Below are 21,559 nucleotides of genomic sequence, written 5' to 3'. Positions count from 1 at the left end.
TGCTTGCTCATTACAAAATATCTAAACAATAGTTAGGTTTAAAAAGCATACAGAACAAAGATTAAAAGCCTCATTTTTACTGTCTTATTTCCATTTCCCCTCCCTAAACATAACATTTTCATCAAAATAGTGTATGATATAAATAGATTAACAGCTTGCTTCTAAAGTCAACTATTCCTGTTAGCTGGGTCATTGATGATTAAAATTTTTAATGAACAGTAGCTGCCTTTAGCTTCTTTGTGTCTTGCACATATACTGACACTAACATCCATTAGAAAAGAAAAGTACCTAATCCCTTATAGCCTCAAAAAGAGTAGAGAGCATGGGGCTCAGTCGGTTAAGTGTCCAACTTTGGCTCAGGTCATGACCTCGCAGTCCATAGGTTCAAGCCCCACGTCGAGCTCTGTGCTGACAGCTCAAAGCCTAGAGCCTGCTTTGGATTTTGTGTCTCCCTTTCTCTCTGCACCTCCCCCCTCATGTCTCTCTCTCTCTCTCTCTCTCTCTCTCTCTCTCTCCTTCAAAAATAAACATTAAAAAATTAAAAAAAAAAAAGAGTAGAGAGCAGATAGTAGCTACACTGTGATGAACATAGCATAATCTATAGACTAAATCACTATGTTGTATACCTGAAACTAATGTCACATTGTGTGTCAATTATACTTCAATAGAAAGACAGAGAGAGAGAGAGAGAGAGAGAGACTCCCCCTTTGTAATAGAAATGGATGAAATATCAGAAAAAAGAATGCTCAAATTAATAATTCTTTTTGGTATCATTTAAAACTCTACTAAATTTTTATCTCTAACCCCAGCTTCTCACCTCAACTCAGATGTACATTTAACTGCCAATTTAATGTGACAACCTGAATGACCACAAAACTGAAAATTTGATGTGTCCAAAACAGAACACTTGATTCAATCTCCAACCTCACTCCACCTTCTCAGTCCCCATCTTGGTGAACTGCAAGTCCACTCCCCATGGTGCCAGAACCCGGAGTCATCCCTGACTCTGCCCTTGCTCTTGCGCTCCACCTGCGGCCCTGCAGCAAGTACTCTGACGCCTCTCCCCTCTCACCTCTCCATGGCAGTCCCCCAGCCCTGGACTCCTTGCTCTTCTTCCAACATGCAGAACATGCTCCACACACACCTCCCCAGACACACCCTTCGGCTGCAGTGCTCCTCTCACACTGTGTGCTCCCTTATTCGAGTTTCTTTCCAAATATTACATAATCAGAGACACCTTCTCCTTAACCTGATTTCTCTTTCTTCAGAGTGCTTATTACCGCCAGGCACATTCTATGCAGTATTTGTGTACTGCCCTTCACTGTCCTCTAGAAAATAAGCTCCTCAGGTGCAGAGACTTTGGATTGTTGTTCATAGCTGCACCCCAAATGCCTGGACAGGGTCTGACATTCAAAATATATTGAATAATGTAATAACCAATTACTCTGTTCAGGCATGTGTATATGTGTGTTACCATAATTGGATTTATGTTGTAATGCTCATTATTTCGTATATGGCTGAATCATGGGAAATTGCTAAGATTCAGTTATTTCTTACCTACAAAAATGGCAATTTTATGTTGTTCAAAGTAACATTTATAAGACTAGGTGGGCTTCCCTGTGTCTTTTTTTCTTTTTTTATATTTACTTCCTGTGTTAACCATTCGAATAGCTATGAGTCTTTTTCTTCTAATGGGAATTTCTGCATAAATCTTGTCAAGTTTATCAGTTCATGATTTCTATGGAGCAGATACTTGTCCTTGGGTATGAAACTAATTTCTTTTTTTAATTAAAAAAAATTTTTTTACATTTATTTATTTTTGAGAGACAGAGAGAGACAGGACACTAGTCGGGGAGGGATAGAGAGAGAGGGAGACCCAGAATCCGAAGCAGGCTCCAGGCTCTGAGCTGTCAGCACACAACCTGATGCAGGGCTCAAACTCACAAACCATGAGATCGTGACCTGAGCCGAAGTCAAATGCTTAACTGACTGAACCACCCAGGCAACCCTAAGCTAATTTCTTAAAAGGAAATAGCTTTTCAATTTTATTATCTATAGGAAGTAAAAAAAAATTCTAAGAAAAGAAAGTGAAAAGAACAGATGAGAGACTGCCAGTAAGAAGCAGAGTAAATGCTGTAGGGCTAAACAGTTGGCATTTTTAATATTCAGCATTTCTATTCGTAACCAAAAATATGTGCAATACAAAGTTTCTGGTGTTAAAAATGTTCAACAGTTTTAAAAAAAAAATTCTTGATATGTATGTATATATAATGGAATATTACTCAGCCATCAAAAGGAATGAAATCTTGCCATTTGCAATGATGTGGACGGAGCTAGAGTATATTGTGCTAAGTGAAATAAGTCATTCAGAATAAGACTGATACCATATGATTTCATTCATATGTGGAACTTAAGGAACAAAACAGAGGAACACAGGGGAAGGAAAAATAAAGAAAAAGGCAAACCATAAGAGACTCTTAACTATAGAGAACAAACTGAAAGTTGATGGAAGGCAGGTGAGTGGAAGATGGGCTAAATGGGTGATAGGGATTAAGGAGGGCACTTGTGAGGAGCACTGGGTGTTGTATGTAAGTGTTAAATCACTAAATTCTACTCCTATAACCATTATTACACTACATGTTAACTAACTACAATTTAATTAAAAACTTGAAACAAACAAATCATCTGTATACTTCTCCGAATACACCCCTTAAAATATTATGAAAGAGGAAAAGTTCAACTGGTTAAAAAAAATAGCATGGATTGAAGAGACAGAGGAGACAATAGCTGAATCAGAAGGTAAAATTATGGAAAAAGAGGAAGCTGAGAAAAAGAGAGAAAAAAATCCAGGAGTATGAGGGGAGAATTAGAGAACTAAGTATTGCAATCAAATGGAACAATATCTGTATTATAGGAATTCCAGAAGAGGAAGAGAGAGAGAAAGGGGCTGAAGGTATACTTGAACAAATCCTAGCTGAGAACTTTCCTGATATGGGGAAGGAAACAGGCATTGAAATCCAAGAGGTACAGAGAACTCCCTTCAGATGTAACTTCAATCGATCTTCTGTACAACATATCATAGTGAAACTGGCAAAATACAAGGATAAAGAGAGAATTCTGAAAGCAGCTAGGGATAAACAGGCCCTAACATACAAAGGTAGACACATGGTGTAGTAGCAGACCTATCTACTGAAACTTGGCAGGCCAGAAACGAATGGCAGGAAATCTTCAATGTGATGAACAGAAAAAATATGCAGCCGAGAACCCTTTATCCAGCAAGTGTGTCATTCAGAATAGGAGAGATAAAGGTTTTCCAAACAAACAAAAACTGAAGGAATTCATCATCACTAAGCCAGCCCTACAAGAGATCCTAAGGAGGACTCTATGAGTGAAATGTTACAAGGACCACAAAGTACCAGAGACATCACTAAAGCATGAAACCTACAGATATCACAATGACTCTAAACCCATTATCTTTCAATAATAACACTGAATGTAAATGGACTAAATGCTCCAACCAAAAGACATAGGGTATCAGCATGGATTAAAAAAAACAAGACCCATCTATTTGCTGTCTACAAGAGACTCATTTTAGACCTGAGGACACCTTCAGATTGAAAGTGAGGGGATGGAGAACTATCTATCATGCCACTGGAAGTCAAAGAAAGCTGGAGTAGCCATACTTATATCAGACAAACTAGACTTTAAATTAAAGGCTGTAACAAGAGATGAAGAAGGACATTATATAATAATTACAGGGTCTATCCATCAGGAAGAGCTAACAATTATATATGTCTAGGCACCGAATACAGGAGCCCCCAAATATATTAAACAATCACAAACATAGGCAACCTTATTGATAAGAATTTGGAAATTGCAGGGGACTTTAATACTCCACTTACAACACTGGATAGATCATCTAGACACAGAATCAATAAAGAAACAAGGGCCCTGAATGATACATTGGATCAGATGGACTTGACAGACATATTTAGAACTCTGCATCCCAGAGCAACAGAATATACTTTTTTCTCGAGTGCACATGTAAAATTGTCCAAGATAGATCACATACTGGGTCACAAAAGAGCCCTTAATAAGTATAAAGTAATTGAGATCATACCATGCACACTTTCAAGCCACAATGCTATGAAACTTTAAAATTTTTTTTTTTTTCAACGTTTATTTATTTTTTTGGGACAGGGAGAGACAGAGCATGAACGGGGAAGGGGCAGAGAGAGAGGGAGACACAGAATCGGAAACAGGCTCCAGGCTCTGAGCCATCAGCCCAGAGCCCGACGTGGGGCTCGAACTCACGGACCGCGAGATCATGACCTGGCTGAAGTCGGACGCTTAACCGACTGCGCCACCCAGGCGCCCCGAAACTTTAAATCAACTACAGGAAAAAGTCTAGAAAACCTCCAAAAGCATGGAGGTTAGAGCACACCCTACTAAAGAATGAATAGGTCAACCAGGCAATTAGAGAAGAAATTTAAAAATATATGGAAACAAATGAAAATGAAAATACAACAATCCAAACACTTTGGGATGCAGCAAAGGCAGTCCTGAGAGGAAAATACATTGCAATTCAGGCCTATCTCAAGAAACAAGAAAAATCCCAAATACAAAATCTAACAGCACACCTAAAGGAACTAGAAGCAGAACAGCAAAGACACCCCAACCCAGCAGAAGAAGAGATATAATAAAGGTCAGAGCAGAAATAAACAATAAAGAATTAAAAAAAAAAACAAACAGCAGAGCAGATCAATGAAACCAAGAGTTTGTTTTTTTAAAAAATAAACAAAATTGATAAACCTCTAGCCAGCCTTCTCAAAAAGAAAAGGGAGAGGACCCAAATAGATAAAATCATTAATTCAAATAGAATTATTACAACCAATCCCTCAGAAATACAAGCAATTATCAGGGAATACTATGAAAAATTATATGCCAGCAACCTGGACAACCTGGAAGAATGGACAAATTCCTAAACACCCACAAACTTCCAAAATTCAAACAGGAAGAAATAGAAAATTTGAACAGACCCATAACCAGAGAAGAAATTGAATCAGTTATCAAAAATCTCCCAACAAATAAGAGTCCAGGACCAGATGGCTTCCCTGGGGAATTCTACCAGACATTTAAAGAAGAGATAATACCTATCCTTCTCAAGCTGTTCCAAAACATAGAAAGGGAAGGAAAACTTCCAGACTCATTCTATGAAGCCAACATTACTTTGATTCCCAAATCGGACAGAGACCCAGAAAAAAAAAAAAAAAAAAAAAAAAAAAAAAAAAAAAAAGAACTACAGGCCAATATCCCTGATGAATATGGATGCAAAAATTCTCAACAAGATACTAGCAAACTGAATTCAACAGCATGTAAAAAGAATTATTCACCATGATCAATGGGATTCATTCCTGAGCTGCAAGGGCTAGTTTCAGTATTCACAAATCAATCAACGTGATACATCACATTAATAAAAGAAAAGATAAGAACCACATTATTCTGTGAATTGATGCAGAAAAAGCATTTGACAAAATTCAGCATCCTTTCTTAAGAAAAACCCTCAAGAAAGTTGGGATAGAAGGAACATACTTAAACATCATAAAAGCCATTTATGAAAAGCCCACAGCTAATCTCATCCTCAATGGGGAAAAATTGAGAGCTCTCCCCCTGAGATCAGGAACACAACAGGGATGTCCACTCTCACCGCTGTTGTTTAACATAGTGTTGGAAGTTCTAGCATCAGCAATCAGACAACAAAAGGAAATCACAGGCATCAAAATTCACAAAGATGAAGTCAAGCTTTCACTTCTTACAGATTACATGGTACTATACATGGAAAACCCGTTAGACTCACCAAAAGTCTGCTAAAACTGATACATGAATTCAGCAAAGTCGCAGGATACAAAATTAATGTACAGAAATCAGTTGCATTCTTATACACTAATACTGAAGTGACAGAAAGACAAAAAACGAAACTGATCCCATTCACAATTGCACCAAGAAGCATAAAATACCTATAAATAAACCTAACCAAAGATGTAAAAATCTGTATGCTGAAAACTATAGAAAGCTTGTGAAGGAAATTGAAGAGGATAACAAAGAAATGGAAAAACATTCCATGCTCATGGGTTGGAAGAATAAATATTGTTAAAATGTCAATACTACCCAAAGCTACCTATACATTCAATGCAATCCTAATCAAAATTGCACCAGCATTCTTCTCGAAGCTAGAACAAGCAATCCTAAAATTGTATGGAACCACAAAAGGCCCCGAAGAGTCAAAGTAATATTGAAGAAGAAAACCAAAGCAGGAGGCATCACAATCCCAGACTTTAGCCTCTACTACAAAGCTGTAATCATCAAGACAGCATGATATTGGCACAAAAACAGACACATAGACCAATGGAATAGAATGGAGACTCCAGAATTGGACCCACAAACGTATGGCCAACTAATCTTTGACAAAGCAAGAAAGCATATCCAATGGAAAAAAGTCTCTTTAACAAATGGTTCTGGGAGAGCTGGACAGCAACATGCAGAAGAATGACACTAGACTACTTTCTTACACTATTCATAAAAATAAACTCAAAATGGATAAAGGACCTGAATGTGAGACAGGAAACCATCAAAACCCTAGCGGAGAAAGCAGGAAAAAACCTCTCTGACCTCAACTGCAGCAATTTCTTACTTGACACATCTCCAAAGGCAAGAGAATTAAAAGCAAAAATGAACTATTGGGACCTCAGCAAGATAAAAAGCTTCTGCACAGCAAAGGAAACAATCAACAAAACTAAAAGGCAATCAACGGAATGGGAAAAGATATTTGCAAATGGCATATCAGACAAAGGGCTAGTATCCAAAATCTATAAAGAACTTACCAAACTCCACACCCAAAAAACAAATAATCCAGTGAAGAAATGGGCAGAAGACATGAATAGACACTTCTCTAAAGAAGACATCCAGATGGCCAACAGGCCCATGAAAAGATGCTCAACATCGCTCCTCATCAGGGAAATACAAATCAAGACCACACTCAGATATCACCTCATGCCAGTCAGAGTGGCTAAAATGAACAAATCAGACTATAGATGCTGGCGAGGATGTGGAGAAACGAGAACCCTCTTGCACTGTTGGTGGGAATGCAAACTGGTGCAGCCTCTCTGGAAAACAGTGTGGAGTTTCCTCAAAAAATTTAAAATCGATCTACCCTATGACCCAGCAATAGCACTGCTAGGAATTTACCCAAGGGATACAGGAGTACTGATGCATAGGGGCACTTGTACCCCAATGTTTATAGCAGCACTTTCAACAATAGCCAAATTATGGAAAGAGCTTAAATGTCCATCAATTGATGAATGGATAAAGAAGTTGTGGTTTATATATACAATGGAATACTACTTGGCAATGAGAAAGAATGAAATCTGGCCCTTTGTAGCAACATGGATGGAACTGGAGAGTGTTATGCTAGGTGAAATAAGTCATACAGAGAAAGACAGATACCATATGTTTTCACTCTTATGTGGATCCTGAGAAACTTAACAGAAGACCATGGGGAAGGAGAAGGGGGAAAAAAAAGTTAGAAAGGGAGGGAGGCAAACCATAAGAGACTCTTAAAAACTGAGAATAAACTGAGGGTTGATGGGGGATGGGAGGGAGGGAAAGTGAGTGATGGGCATTGAGGTGGGCACCTGTTGGGCTGAGCACTGGCTGTTGTATGGAAACCAATTTGACAATAAATTTCACATTTAAAAAAAACTCAAACATTTGATGAGAGTGCTAATGATAATCATCTTGGTCTATCTAGTCTTGGTAACAATACAAATCCAAACACACTCCAAAGAAAATCTACCTCCAAATAAGAAAAAGAACTGTTTAGGATTTATTATTATCATAATTCATTTTCTTCTTTACTATCAACATGAACAATCTTTTGCTGAACAATATTCACTCTTCCTGCAGTGCTGGAGTTGGAAGAACTGGAGTTTTTATTGCTCTGGACCACTTAACACAACATATAAATGATCATGATTTTGTGGATATATATGGATTAGTAGCTGAACTGAGAAGTGAAAGAATGTGCATGGTGCAGAACCTGGTAAGATGTCTAAAACCGTGTGCAGTGTCAGCTCTACAATTTCTACAGGGAGGATATTAGTGGCAGCAGTCTGGTTGGGCATGGACTTGAAACCTTATTTGCATAGCAGCCGCTCTGCTCTCTTTTGCTATATTATAAACCTCCTAGTGGGGGGGATTGGGGAAGGGCAGCTCATGCAGCATAGTCACCCCTGTGCACTGTTAACTCACTGGTCATCCTACTTTGTTTATACTGATAAGTATATAGAAAATAATTCATAAAATTGATCTGTCTTTAGCATTTGGCAAATTTGAGAAGCTCAGGAAATGAATCAAATCAATTTCTTTTGTAAACATGCTAAAAATTATATTTGGGAAAAGTTTAAAATACTGTTATGGGGTTTTAAGTATTTCATTTGTCCATATTTACCCCTATTGTATAGTAATACTAATGATCATCATAGCATACTATCAACTAACTATCTTGGAGTATTTTGTTCTGTTGTTTTGGTTTGTAGGCAAAAATGTTTATAAAATATATTTTTTTCTTCATTAAGAAAGTCACACAGTGTAATACTAAATCCTTAACGTGTATTATCTCATTTAATCCTTTATTTGTAAAGAAGTGCCAATAAAACTAATCAACAGACTAGCAGTTATTGGCTTTGCTTTATAAGTAGGGAAGTAGATGTTCCCTTTGAAGAATTTAAATGATATAATAAGGTTATACTATTAATTAGTTTCAGAACCACAATTCAAGCCCAAGTCTGTCTAACGGTAACATGTAAGATGTTTCTGTCTGTATATATGAATTGGTATTTTTATGTTCTTCAACTAGAAATTTTTTCACAGTAAATATACAGACCTGCCTTAACCATATTTTCCACAATACCTACTAGAAAACACAAATAGCATCCTAGTTGTTAAAGGTGTGAGAAAACAGGTTCTTGGCTTTAATAAGTTTGAAAAGAAGTTAAACTGATCTTAAAATTTCTTAAAGGCTCTATGCTACTTTGCATTACAATTACCAATGTAGAGCCCCTGTGGGCATCTTTTACCAAACTTACATGATTATGAAATCCTTGAACCTTTTTTGACCCCAGAACTTACAATGCCATGTAGGGGAACATTAGTGTTCTTAGGAAGATGCTGGCTGGACCAGAGACATCTAAACTTTGTGGACTGCATGTCCCTTTCAGGAAAAATATTTGCACGTTCAACTCCAATAATTCTATATTTATTTTTTAAATGTAGATTGAACAATTATATAAATTATAAAGCATACAAAATGAGAAATAAAAAACATGTAATAAAGATCAAATAAGCAATATTTTGAAATCTTGCTAATTATGATGCTCTCATATTATCATTAAGTATTTTCAAAAGATAAAATATACACTTAGCACAAGGTAATTCTATTTCAATCGTGATTTTAAATACATGTTCTAAATTATTTATAATTTTTAAACAAGTCATCTAGCTTTTTATCAGATTTCATTACACTGTTGTTTTTACCGACTAGAATGACCATAAGATTATTCTAGAGGTACAAAGAATTTCAGCCTTGCTGTTTCCTTGTCATTCATTTGGGCTTATATGATACATACTGCCTTCAATCCACAGTCTCTTTGTAGGAATCTTTCTAAGCCACTTCAGTTTTGTGATGGTTAGGTAAAATTAGGTAATGTAATCCATGTACATTCTCTTCTATGCTGAAAGGGAACAAATGAGTGAAGTATCACTCTTCCTTTAGGATACTTCAGAGACGGAATATAACTTGTGACCAGGGTTGACTTCCTGGGTGTGACAGGCACAATCTCACAGGGCCCATGCTCAAAAGGGCACTTGATGCAGTGTTTGCTGTCACTGTCTTGAAAATCATTAATATTTTTTGAGGGAGGAAACTCACGTTTTCATTTTGCAGTGAGCCCACAAATTAGGTGTCCTCAATTATAAGGGATCCAATATAAATCCAACTATTAACCATTATTTAAACCCAAATTCTTTCTTATTTTTGTTAACAATAAGAATAAATAGAAAGCTAACATTTTCCTCCCATGTTCCTGGATGTACACATGTGCACAAGCACTCAGTGTTCTTGACAATGATCAAGATTGGTTGACTCTTTTGGATATTATAGAGGGTGGGGCTGATAGGGATATTGTTTCCTTTTAGAATCTAGAGTCAATCCTCAGATAATAAAAATTGGAAACATTTTGACTTGCTCTAAGTTTTGTGGCACCAGACTTTGTAAAGTGTATGTTCAAGAATGCCGGTTAATAATTTCACACAATTTAGTGCTCAGTATATGCTATAAGCTTCATATGTTATGCTTGTTTAACCAGCCCGAGTACTATGTTGCAGGGTAGGCAAGGGAATAGAAAGAGCATGAGTTTTGAGGTCAGAAAACTGAGTTAATATTCCAGCTCAGTTAATTAATTGCTGGTCTGTGACTTTGTTTAATTAAACTCTTTTAGTTATTTCTCTTTTGTAAAATAGTCATGTTTTACTTTTCACAAGTTTATTGTCAGTATCAAATAAGAGAAAGTATCTAAAGCACCAACATGCAGTAAATGCCCAGCATGCGGTAAATATCTGACAGAATTCTTCTGGATTCCCTACTTGCTGAAAAGCTGGTTCTCAAAAGCTCTCTTTCACCTCACTTCATTCCCAAAGTTATGCTCTTTGCTGTCTTTTTTCTGTGGTGATAAAAAAGGAAAATGACCACAGTTCTTGACTCCAGTCCTTACAAACCACTATTACCTTGCCCAAGAGTGGTTTCTTATTTTCTTCTGTTGCACTGGGGAGTAGTTCCAATTTCTATAAAGAATGCTATCTTGGCACATGCTACAGTAGCCATGGGCAGGGGTGAGGAGGTGGGAACCTCAGCAATATTTTGCCACTAAAAGGCCCCAGAGGGGCATGGCCCAGACCCAGGAGAGAGCTATGAGTTCTTTCATTGTCTACCAAAAAATAGTTCATAGCAGCCCCAAGAACTTTCTGAGAGAATAGTATGCAATAAGATAACATGCTGATATGCTTTCGGTACTTCCAATAAGGGTTAATCTGGATGAGGCCCTTCCCTGCTGTGGTTTTCCTGGAAATTAACAGATGTGAAGCCTTAGGGTAAAAGAAAAAAAAAACTCATATATTTGTCGTATGTAGTTTTTTGCCAGGCACTTTATATATATTAAATCCTTTAAATATCACAACATAGGTGTTATGATCTTCCACATGAGGAAGTCAAACATCAGAAAAGTTTAATTCTTAAGATACCATGATTATCTAAGGTAGAAGCTGGAATTGAACTCATCACTGCTTCTTTGGCAATAACACACCATGACAGAGGGATCTTGGAAAATATAGTACTGGCCGTGAGCTCAGCCTGCCCTGCTGGCAGAATTTACACACATCATTCTTTCCAGTGGAGAAAATGAGATCGGGACAGTCAGAAGCTTCACATATCAAATGTGACTTCAAATTCAAATGCGATTTTATAAAAAATACCAAAACTCATAAATTCCAAGATTGTCATTTTTGGAGAAGCTGTATTGTGTCCGTATATTTCTGCCAATAATGTTATTCATCGTGGGACGTATATTTGAAAACACTTTTTTAGAATTACCTTGAGAAATAATTTACTAGTAATTTCAACAGAATTTTTATTACTTTCTAACAACACTTTATTTCTTACCAAAACTGAATTATGCAACTTGATCGTGCACTCACTTATAAAACCTAATCCCTTTTGACTGCTGAACGTTGTCCTCATGAAATTGTTCCTTGAATGATAAAGGTTGGCTAGGAATGAGAATTAAATGGTACTAAGTCAACAAACATTTGTTACGTAACTGCTACATGCCAGGCACTATTACAGGCAATGGGAATATAGCAATGAGTGTGACAGAGTCCTGCCCTCACAGAACTGAAATTCTGATGAGATGAGATGAGATGAGATGAGATGAGATGAGATGAGATGTTTGGAAACATTTTGTAATTCATGAAGAAATAGATATTCATAATAATGACCAACAGTTTCTGAAGACAGTTTCAGTGGAGAAATTCCAAAAAGATTTTGATATACAGTAGCAATAGATATGAATATAACCTCTGAAGATAGATAGATAGATAGATAGATAGATAGAGGACATTCTATTATATTAGTTATGTGTGTGTGTGTGTGTGTCTGTCTGTCTGTGTGTGTATATATATGTATATATATTTGGTTATATTCCTTTAACAGCAGTTGTTTCCTATGTAAAAGTGAGGATGATTTTCTATGACTTGACCTTAAGTATCTTTGTGAAAGTCCAAACTCAGAAATGCTAACAGGTTACTGAATTATATTGAAAAAAACTTCAAGAAGCTAGATAGTACTGAATTTAGCCTAAACATTCAGAGGAAATGTTAGGAGTCCTTGTCCAGAGTGTGGGTGTTAGGACATTTCAGTGATCAACTACCTTATAGTTACAAATAAAGACCAGAAACTTGACATTAAGTAGGCCAAGTGTCAGGTGATTAACAGAATTGTTAAATGTATTTTCAATGTGCTGATGGTGTATAGATACGCTCACTCACAGATAGTGAAAGCAAATTTAGCATCTGCATGCCAACAACCATGCTAATCATTCTAAAAAGAAAACTACTTATAGGAAAAAATTACTAATTTAGACCTAAGAGGAAAAAGGAAATTCATAAATAGATTTAAATAATCTAATTTGCTACTTTTTAAAATAATCACAGCAAGCAGAAACATATTAGCATGGGTTTTAATAAGTATTAAAAAAAAGAAACAAGAAGCCACAGGAACTTAGAAAACCTTATGTTTGAAATGATAGAAAATCATTTATATACATGGTAAGTTCTGTGCTTCTTCTAGCTGTTTACCATTTATTAAATTCAGCATTACTTTTCACTGTAATGGTATAGTTCCCCTTCTAAGAAAAATCTCCTCCCTGTCCATGTATTTAACCACTCTTTCTTTGGTGTCTAGGCACAGTATATCTTTTTATACCAGTGCATTCTGGATCTCTTATCAAGTAAAGGAAGTAACCAGCCCATCTGTTTTGTTAACTATTCAGCACTTCAGAAGATGGACTCTTTGGATGCCATGGAAGGTAACCAGGCAAATTGTACAATTTACTAGTTTACCAGATTAATTATAAAATAAACACATGTTGAAAATGTTTTAATAGCTTGGCTAATGCACATAACAATTTTTTTTTATTTCTCTCTAATCCAAGTTAAGATAATAGCCTCTCTTCGTATTTTTGCCATGAAGCACTTAAATATTTTTAACTGGTAGCTTCAGGTAAAATATCTCTTGTGACATGTTACTTTATGTTATAGGTGATGTTGAGCTTGAATGGGAAGAAACCACCATGTAAATATCCAGACCAAACATTAAAACTGAAGATATTTTCAAATCCCAGGGGCCAAAATTTCCCCCTCGCTCTTCTGAATTGAAATGTACAACCTTAAAGAAATCTCAATGTTTCTGTTACTGTGCCTTACTAAATGGATTGACATTTTATGAATAGTTGTAGGAAATAGCTAATTGAGGATAATTATTTGTTTTGTACAGAATAAATATGCATGTAAAATGTTTAAGAAAAAATATCCCAGAGATTTTTGAAGTCTTCCACATTTTTGGAATAAGCCAAATGGAAAATTATCATTATGATCTTTCTATGTAAAATTTCCCTGCATATTGGATCGAATTTGAACAAAAGTTGTAAATGTTGATTCAGTAGTGTTATTTTGGCCTCCAGGGTGTTGACGTTTCTTGTGGATAACTTCCAGGACTGTCATAATGATCTGTACTTCCATGTACACCCCTGTGTTTTGAATCTCTGTTTTATGAGTGCTGAGATATCATCTCATGATCTCGAACAGCTGAACGGTAACCCTCTGACACTGCAGGGATTACTTAGCCTTTATGCAACACACAGTAGCTCTTCGGGGACACTGAGGGCTATTTAAGTTGCATTGTGATCTTTAGTTTGAAAAAAACAAAAAGAAAAATTAAACAGTGCTATTGCTTATGTCAGGTTGTAGAGTACATTTGTACTGTCTACGTTCGTACATTTTTCAGGACAAGCTGTACCACTATGTTGTATAGTTAAATATATAGTTAAAGATATCAGAATATTTGTCCATTAGATATCTACTCAACCTAATATTAACAGTTTGAAAGGTTTCTTCAGCAGAAATGTATGAGGTATATATGGCAAGCTTGTAACCTAACGACGTGCTGCTGTGGTGCCAACAGAAACTTCTGAATAGATTATATAAAATGGCCTTTATTTCATTTCCCAAAGTAAATTATTGAGGAGTGTATTTGGTGGAACTGAAAACAAAGAAATTAACCAGGTTATAGCAAATGAGAGATTTTTAAAAACATATTACAGCCTCTCTTCTGTTAGTGACAATATGCTAAGAAAGTTTTGAACTATAATGAAATTATTTTGTCATAGATTTCAATTAAGGATCATAAAACAAAATAGTATCAATTATTCTATTTCTTCTGTGATAAGAATTATACCTTATTTCTGCCAGCATATACATATAGGAAATTATGCTTATTTCTGCTGGCATGTACATATAGGAAATATGAGAGCCAATAAAATTGAATTTTAAAGAATTGAGTTACTTTGCAACATGATTTCAGAGGTCCTTATATGTAAAAATTTTATTTTTATTACATATTAAGATGTAATTGATAATTACCTTAAATAATATAATGAATTATATTATATATAACTACAATATAGTGATATAGTATATTTGATTAATGTATAATCACTTCCCACAGTATCTATAGATAGCAAGAAATTTTAAAATCAAATTCATTACCCAAGAAATTAAATTCTTTAATCTTACAAGCAGTCCTGCTTCTTGTTTTTTTCATGGCAAAGAAGTGTAAATAGTAAACAATTCACTACTGTTCCAACCAAGTTTATCCTACAGAAAGTTACAAAAAACAGTAAGAAATGATGAGAATTCTAAAAGATTTAAGTTGAAGTACAAGTTCTTCTGTTTCCTTCATGTGTCAGTCATTGAAAATATGTGGTGAGGGGGAACCTAGGTGGTTCAGTTGGTTAAGCATGGGACTCTTGAGTTTGGCCCAGGTCATGAGCTCATGGTTCATGTAGGGCTCTGCACTCACAGTGCCATAGAGCCTGCTTGGGATTCTCTCTCTCCCTCTCTCTCTCTGCCCTTCCCCCGCTTGTGTGTGTTCCCTCCCTCTCTCTCTCCTTCTCTCAAAATAAATTAATGTAAAAAAAAAAAAAAAAAAAAAAAAGGAAAATGTGTGGTGAGCCAGTACTTATGATATGGGTTTTTGTATACATGGAAGACAGCCTGTGGAAAGTACTGGTGAGATTATTTTTTAATGTATTGAATGATAAGAAAATAAACAAGTTTCATCTACAGGCCAGCCCACTTTTTACAATATCTGTATACAACAGATGTGTACAGTGAAGAGTTTCAGGTTTGACCCGTGGGTCTATGTATATGTGTGTGTACAAAACATATGTGTATGTGTGTACATGCATACACACTATGTATATGTGTGTGTGTTATAACAGAGTTATAACATAAGGTCTCTTCTAAAACAGTGCTTATGAAACTCTAATGTATATATAAATCACCTGGGGATTGTGTTAAAATGCAGATTCTATTTCAGTAGTTCTGGGGTAGGACCTAAGATTCTTCACTTCTAGTAAGTATTCAAGTTATAATATTGCTGCCTGATCTCAGACCATACACTGAACAGCAGATTTCTTTTTTTTAATGTTTTTTTAAACTTATTTTTGAGAGAGACAGAGCATGAATGGGAGAGGGGCAGAGAGAGAGGGAGACACAGAACGCAAAACAGGTTCCAGGCTCTGGGCTATCAGCACAGAGCCGGATGCTGGTCTTGAACCCACAAACTGTGAGATCATGACCTGAGCTGAAGTCAGACGCTTAACTGACTGAGCCACCCAAGCGCCCCTTTTGAATAGCAAATTTCTAAAAGACAAGATCAGAATAATTTCATGTCCATCTGAAATTATTTGAAACCTGTTAAAACAAAGCTTTCTTTTCATTCACAGTTGTATACAGTTGTGAATTGTACACAGTTCACAATTGTATAACAGGACACCTGTTAAATGTGTATATCTAACTGTATCACAAAATTGTAACTAAAATTGAATTAAAACACATATCAGTGACAGCTAAATTTTCTCCTACCTAGATTGTGAAACGGCCAGTATATAGCCAAGTTCTATAGGTAGTTACTAAGTGCAAATTAGAATAATGAGGAACATCTGTAACATTTTTAGATCAGATTTGTCAAAATACGTTGAAGCACATGTACAATAAATGAGCAACATGTGTTTCATCTGAACCAAATGAAACTGGAGCCTCTCAGAATGGTTTGCCAGAGACGAGAGCAGCTGTGGGTATCACCTCAACTTTCATCCTGCTTTAAAACGCATAATTTTCTTCTCTCAGTTTATAGGTGAAATGTATAATAAGTCTTTTGAAAAAGGCTAATTAAACCTTGCCCTCTTCATAAAAAAAGATGGTGATTCACTCTCCACATCTGGTACCAAACACTAGATTTTAAAAATGGAATTTAAGTTCAACAAAGTATGCATCCTGTAAGTCCATCACATGATTGTGGTAAGTCCATTTTCATGGGCCAACTTTCAGAAAACTCAAATGAAATGTTTGATGAATCCTGGAACACAAAGTGATCTGAAATTCTCAAATGACATGAAAAACTGAAAATATGAAAAAAGTATATAAGTCCATCACATGATTGTGGTAAGTCCATTTTCATGGGCCAACTTTCAGAAAACTCAAATGAAATGTTTGATGAATCCTGGAACACAAAGTGATCTGAAATTCTCAAATGACATGAAAAACTGAAAATATGAAAAAAGTATATAAAGCATAATCTTGGAAAAACAGATTGCCTTTTTAGTATATGTGCTGCCGAAGCGAGCACTAGATTGCCTTTTTAGGACAAATAATATTTCATGTTAAAAGACTTCATTACTGTGCATGGAGTTTTCATGTGGAATCAGGACTCATACACCCACCAGCTCATGAAGATGTTCTGAGGAATAGATAGGATCGCATACATGAAAGTGTTTCTAAAAGTATAATGAAGTCTACAAAGTTAATCTTTTAGCCAGACTGGTTGGTTTGTTTAATGCTTATCAGCAAGATAATGCATTTCATTTAAAGATTGCATTGTATTTTTTGACAATAGTGCCATATTTGTGTGTCATATACATGTGTATGTTTCACATGCACACATCGAAGAGAAAATTATGGCAGTTATATAGACTTATGCTAAATAAGACAATGATGCTTTTTTCATGAATGATTTGAGCATTCTCAAGGAAATTCTGGACTAAAATGAATAGATAGACATGTACACAAATACCATAAAATGTGATTTGGAAAACAAGTCAAGAATAGTTTGCTTTTGGACATTTCACCTCGATATTCTGAATCAGTGTCTGCAATACCGTTCATTTGAAAATAAAACTGTAACTTAATACAAGGTAACAAAAAGCATTATTCTGTTAACAATACTATGTTTCTAAAATCACAAATTTAAATTATTTTAATTTTCACTAAAAGCATTCTTGAATTGGAAAGTCATTTTAGTAAATTATAAAGTTTTTAGAACACTTTTATATATATGTCATCCCAACTAATCCTTACAAAATTCTTTAAGATCTGCAGAGTCCCATTTTACAGATAAATATGATGAAAGTTTAACTGCTGTGCCCAAGACCATGTTTAGCAAGGTGAGAGCTGCATATCATAATCAATTTACTCAAAGTTGATGGTAAAGATAGAAATTTTAAAGGCAACAAAGAAAATAAAGACCCATTCAGAGATTCAAAGATAAGAAAATATGGTGGCTTCTATCAGAAATAATGTAAGCCAATAGATAATGCAATGACATATTCAAAGTTCTGAAAGTACCTCCTCGACCTGATTAAGGGCAATTACAAAAAAGCTAGAGCTAATATCATACATAATGATGAAATATTGAAGGCCTTCAACCTAGATCAAGAAAAAGGCAAAAATACCCACTCTCACAACTTCCATTCAACATTGTACTGGTATTCCTAGCCATTTCAATCAGGCAAGAAAAAGAAATAAAAGAAATATGGTTTGTAAATGAAGACACAAAATTGTCTTTGTGAGTAAAAGGTGTAATCATGTGTGAGGAAATTGTTGAGAAATCTATAAAAACAAAAAGCTGCTAAGTATAAGTAACTAAAAATGTTACAGAATAGGGGCTCCTGGGTGGCTCACTTGGCTAAGTGTCCGACTTCGGCTCAGGTCATTATCTCATGGTTTGTGGGTTTGAACCCCGTGTCGGGCTTTATGCTGATGGCTCAGAGCCTGGAGCCTGCTTCAAATTCTGTGTCTCCCTCTCTCACTGCCCTCCCTCACTCATGCTCGCTCTCTCTCTCTCTCTCTCTCAAAAACAAAACAAGCATTAAAAACAAAAGGTTACAGGATATAAGATCAAGATACAAAGATCAATTTTATTTCTTCATATGTTCAATTGACAACTGGAAATTTTAATTAAAAATACCATTAATAATAGCATCCATGAACATGCCTAAGAACAAATTTAACAAAGTATGTGCAAGATCTCTATGCTAAAAATGATATTGATGAGAAGAGATAAAGAAGACTCAAAAAAAAATTTAATGCATGTCCATGAACTCAAAAACTCAATACTGTTAAGATGTCAATTCTACTCAAATTGTTCTATAGATTCAATGGAATATGTATCTTAATCCCATAAGGCTTTTCTTTTCTAGAAATTGATAAACTAGTTTTGCAGTTATATAAAAATGATGCAAAGACCTAGAATAGCCAAAAAAAAATTTAAATAGAACACAGTTTAATGATTTACATGATAAGTATATAGTATTTCTCATTACAAGAAAAAAATGGAAGGTCAAAAATTAAACCCACACATAGGTGACCCATTGTTTTTCAACAAAGGTGACAACGCAATTCAATGGGGAAGAGTGTCTTTACCATAAATAGTATTGGTACAATTAGATGTCCATTTGGAAAAACATGAATTTTTATTTCTAACTCATATAACAAATACAAAAATTAAATTGAACTGGAATACAGATCTAAATATAACAATTAAAATTATAAAGATTATATAAAAGAAACTAAAAGTCCTCATTATGTTGGGATAGGCAAAGATTTCTTACAGTACAAAAAAAAAGAAATAATAAAAGAACAAATGATAAATTGTTCCTCATCAAAATTACAATCTTCTTCTCTTTCAAAGACACTGTTAAGCAAATGAAAGGTCAAGCCACAGGCTGGGAGAATGGGAGGAAATATTCATAATATATGTCATAAGATACTTGTATCCAGAATACATGTATATTTACAGAATAATACACATACACCCCCCCACACACACACACATACACACATTCACATGCGCAAATGGCGTGTACATGTATATTTACAGAATAATACACATACACCCCCCCCCCCACACACACATACACACATTCACACGCGCAAATGGCCAATACATGAAAAGGCATTCAACATCATTAGCCATCAAGGATGCAAATTTAAATCAGAATGAGATAATCATACCAATACAATGATTAAAAGATTAGGAACAGTTGGAACTGGAAGTATTTGGTACAGTCACTTTTGAAAACTGGAGTTTGGTAGTTTCTCATAAAATTAAACATAAGACTGTATTACCATTTTGCCCAGCATTTCCACTCTTAGTCATTTATCTACGAGAAATCAAAATATATTTTTCTGGAAAAGATGTGTATTAATAATGATCTTAGCAGCTTTTTCCATCATAGCCAAAAAATGGAAAGAGTCCAAATACCAATCCATCAACAGGAATAAAGAAATAAGTTGTGGCATATTTGAACAATGAAATAAAGTTTGGTGATGGAATAGAAATGAACCATTGAGACACATAAGAACAGCAAGAATCCTCAAAAACTTTATACTGAGTGAAAGAAGACAGATACAAGGGAACACATTCTATAAGAATCCCTTTCTGTAAAGCTCTGAAACAAGTGTAATCTATAGTGATGGGAATAAAATCAGTGACTACCTGGGGTGGGTTATATGTGATGAACTGACTGCAGTGGGCAAAAGGGACCTTTTGGGTAGTGGTGAAAATGTTCTATATTTTGAAGTCATATTTACACAGGCATATACATTTGTCAAAATGCTTTAAAAATTGTGTACATATGAGTGCATTTTATTTCATGTAAGTTATAGTCCAATAAAGTTGATTTAAAAAATAGAAGGATAATGAAAAGAGAGTCTCAAAATAGTTACAATATTCCATTTACATAATTCTTAAAAATACAACAAATAGGGGGCACCTGGGTGGCTCAGTCAGTTAAGCGTCTGACTCTTGATTTCGGCTCAGGTCATGATCTCAAGGTTTGTGAGTTCAAGCCCCACATTAGGCTCAGTGCTGACAGTGCTCTCTCAAAATGAATAAAATAAACGTTCAAAAAGGTGTTTAAAAATACAGCAAATAGTACATATTTTTATGAATTATTTCACATGAGGATCATGGTTTCCTCTGACATGGGGGAACACAGGTACAGAGATGGATTGCCATGGAATCAGGAGGTTCTCCAAAGGTTTCAAATGCATTTGTAAATCATGGTTTAAAATTTGAATTTAAAATTTGAATATATGGGAGATTTGGCAACACAGAAATTTTAAGTAATGAGTAAAAAAAGTTTACATTATTTTTCAAGGTTCTCTTTGTGTTTGAAACAATTCACAATTTTTAAAATGAGTAAGTTTTAAACTTTAATAATTTATTTGCATGATATAAAATATTTATGTATCATTTTCACAAATCTATCAAAGTGTCCTCTCTTTCTTGAATGAGCACAATATGGGAATATTTATTTAATTTTATTATTTACTTACCCCATTCCCCAAGCACTAACAATTGGTGTTTTAGCCATTAAAAATAAAACTTGACATGCTCCAAGTGCTTTCCACAGAACTCACTAAGTTCTTACTCACTTAGTATTTATAACCAGATGAATATCCATGGAAGACATGACAAATTCACTTGCTGGACTTTCACGCTAGAACACAGAGTTTTATAAGTCTGAGGGCACTGCATTCATAAAGTTGATGCATGCTGACAGGATTAATGCCTACTCCCTGGACTATTCTATCAGAAGTTGTATATATTTATATTTTAAAGAATACACTTTATGTGAAAATGTGCATAATATATAGTATTATAATTTTATTTATTGTAACTAATGACAGCTATCTTTATTGAATAGCCATTATGTGCTGGGCACTCTTCTAAGGACTTTACAAATACTAATGAATTAATCTCCTGACTATTCTTCGAAGTAGGTGTTACTGTGTTACAAATGAGAAAACAAAAGCAAAAATGGTTAAATAA

The 21,559-nt window shown here is 35.2% G+C and overlaps 2 protein-coding genes across 5 annotated transcripts in view; one reads left to right on the top strand and one right to left on the bottom strand.

Annotated features, from left to right (window-relative positions):
• Nucleotides 1–14,723, top strand: part of PTPRQ (protein tyrosine phosphatase receptor type Q) — a 257,649-nt gene extending 242,926 nt beyond the window's left edge. For both annotated transcript variants that reach the window (XM_086712736.1, XM_086712737.1), the window contains 3 exons: nt 7,963–8,098; nt 13,070–13,193; nt 13,426–14,723. In XM_086712736.1, the coding sequence (XP_086568862.1) occupies nt 7,963–8,098; nt 13,070–13,193; nt 13,426–13,463 (298 nt within the window). In that variant the 3' untranslated portion in view covers nt 13,464–14,723. The remainder of the gene's footprint in view (nt 1–7,962; nt 8,099–13,069; nt 13,194–13,425) is intronic.
• Nucleotides 1–21,559, bottom strand: part of LOC147579020 (uncharacterized) — a 169,641-nt gene that overhangs the window by 130,113 nt on the left and 17,969 nt on the right. The gene's annotated exons all lie outside the window — the stretch shown is intronic.

Source organism: Puma concolor, chromosome B4, assembly GCF_028749965.1.
Source record: "Puma concolor isolate L17-30 chromosome B4, mPumCon1.1.hap2, whole genome shotgun sequence".
Classification (NCBI taxonomy): Eukaryota; Metazoa; Chordata; class Mammalia; order Carnivora; family Felidae; genus Puma; species Puma concolor.
The sequence above is the reverse complement of the archived record's forward strand: the minus strand, read 5'-3'. Positions and strand labels throughout refer to the sequence as shown.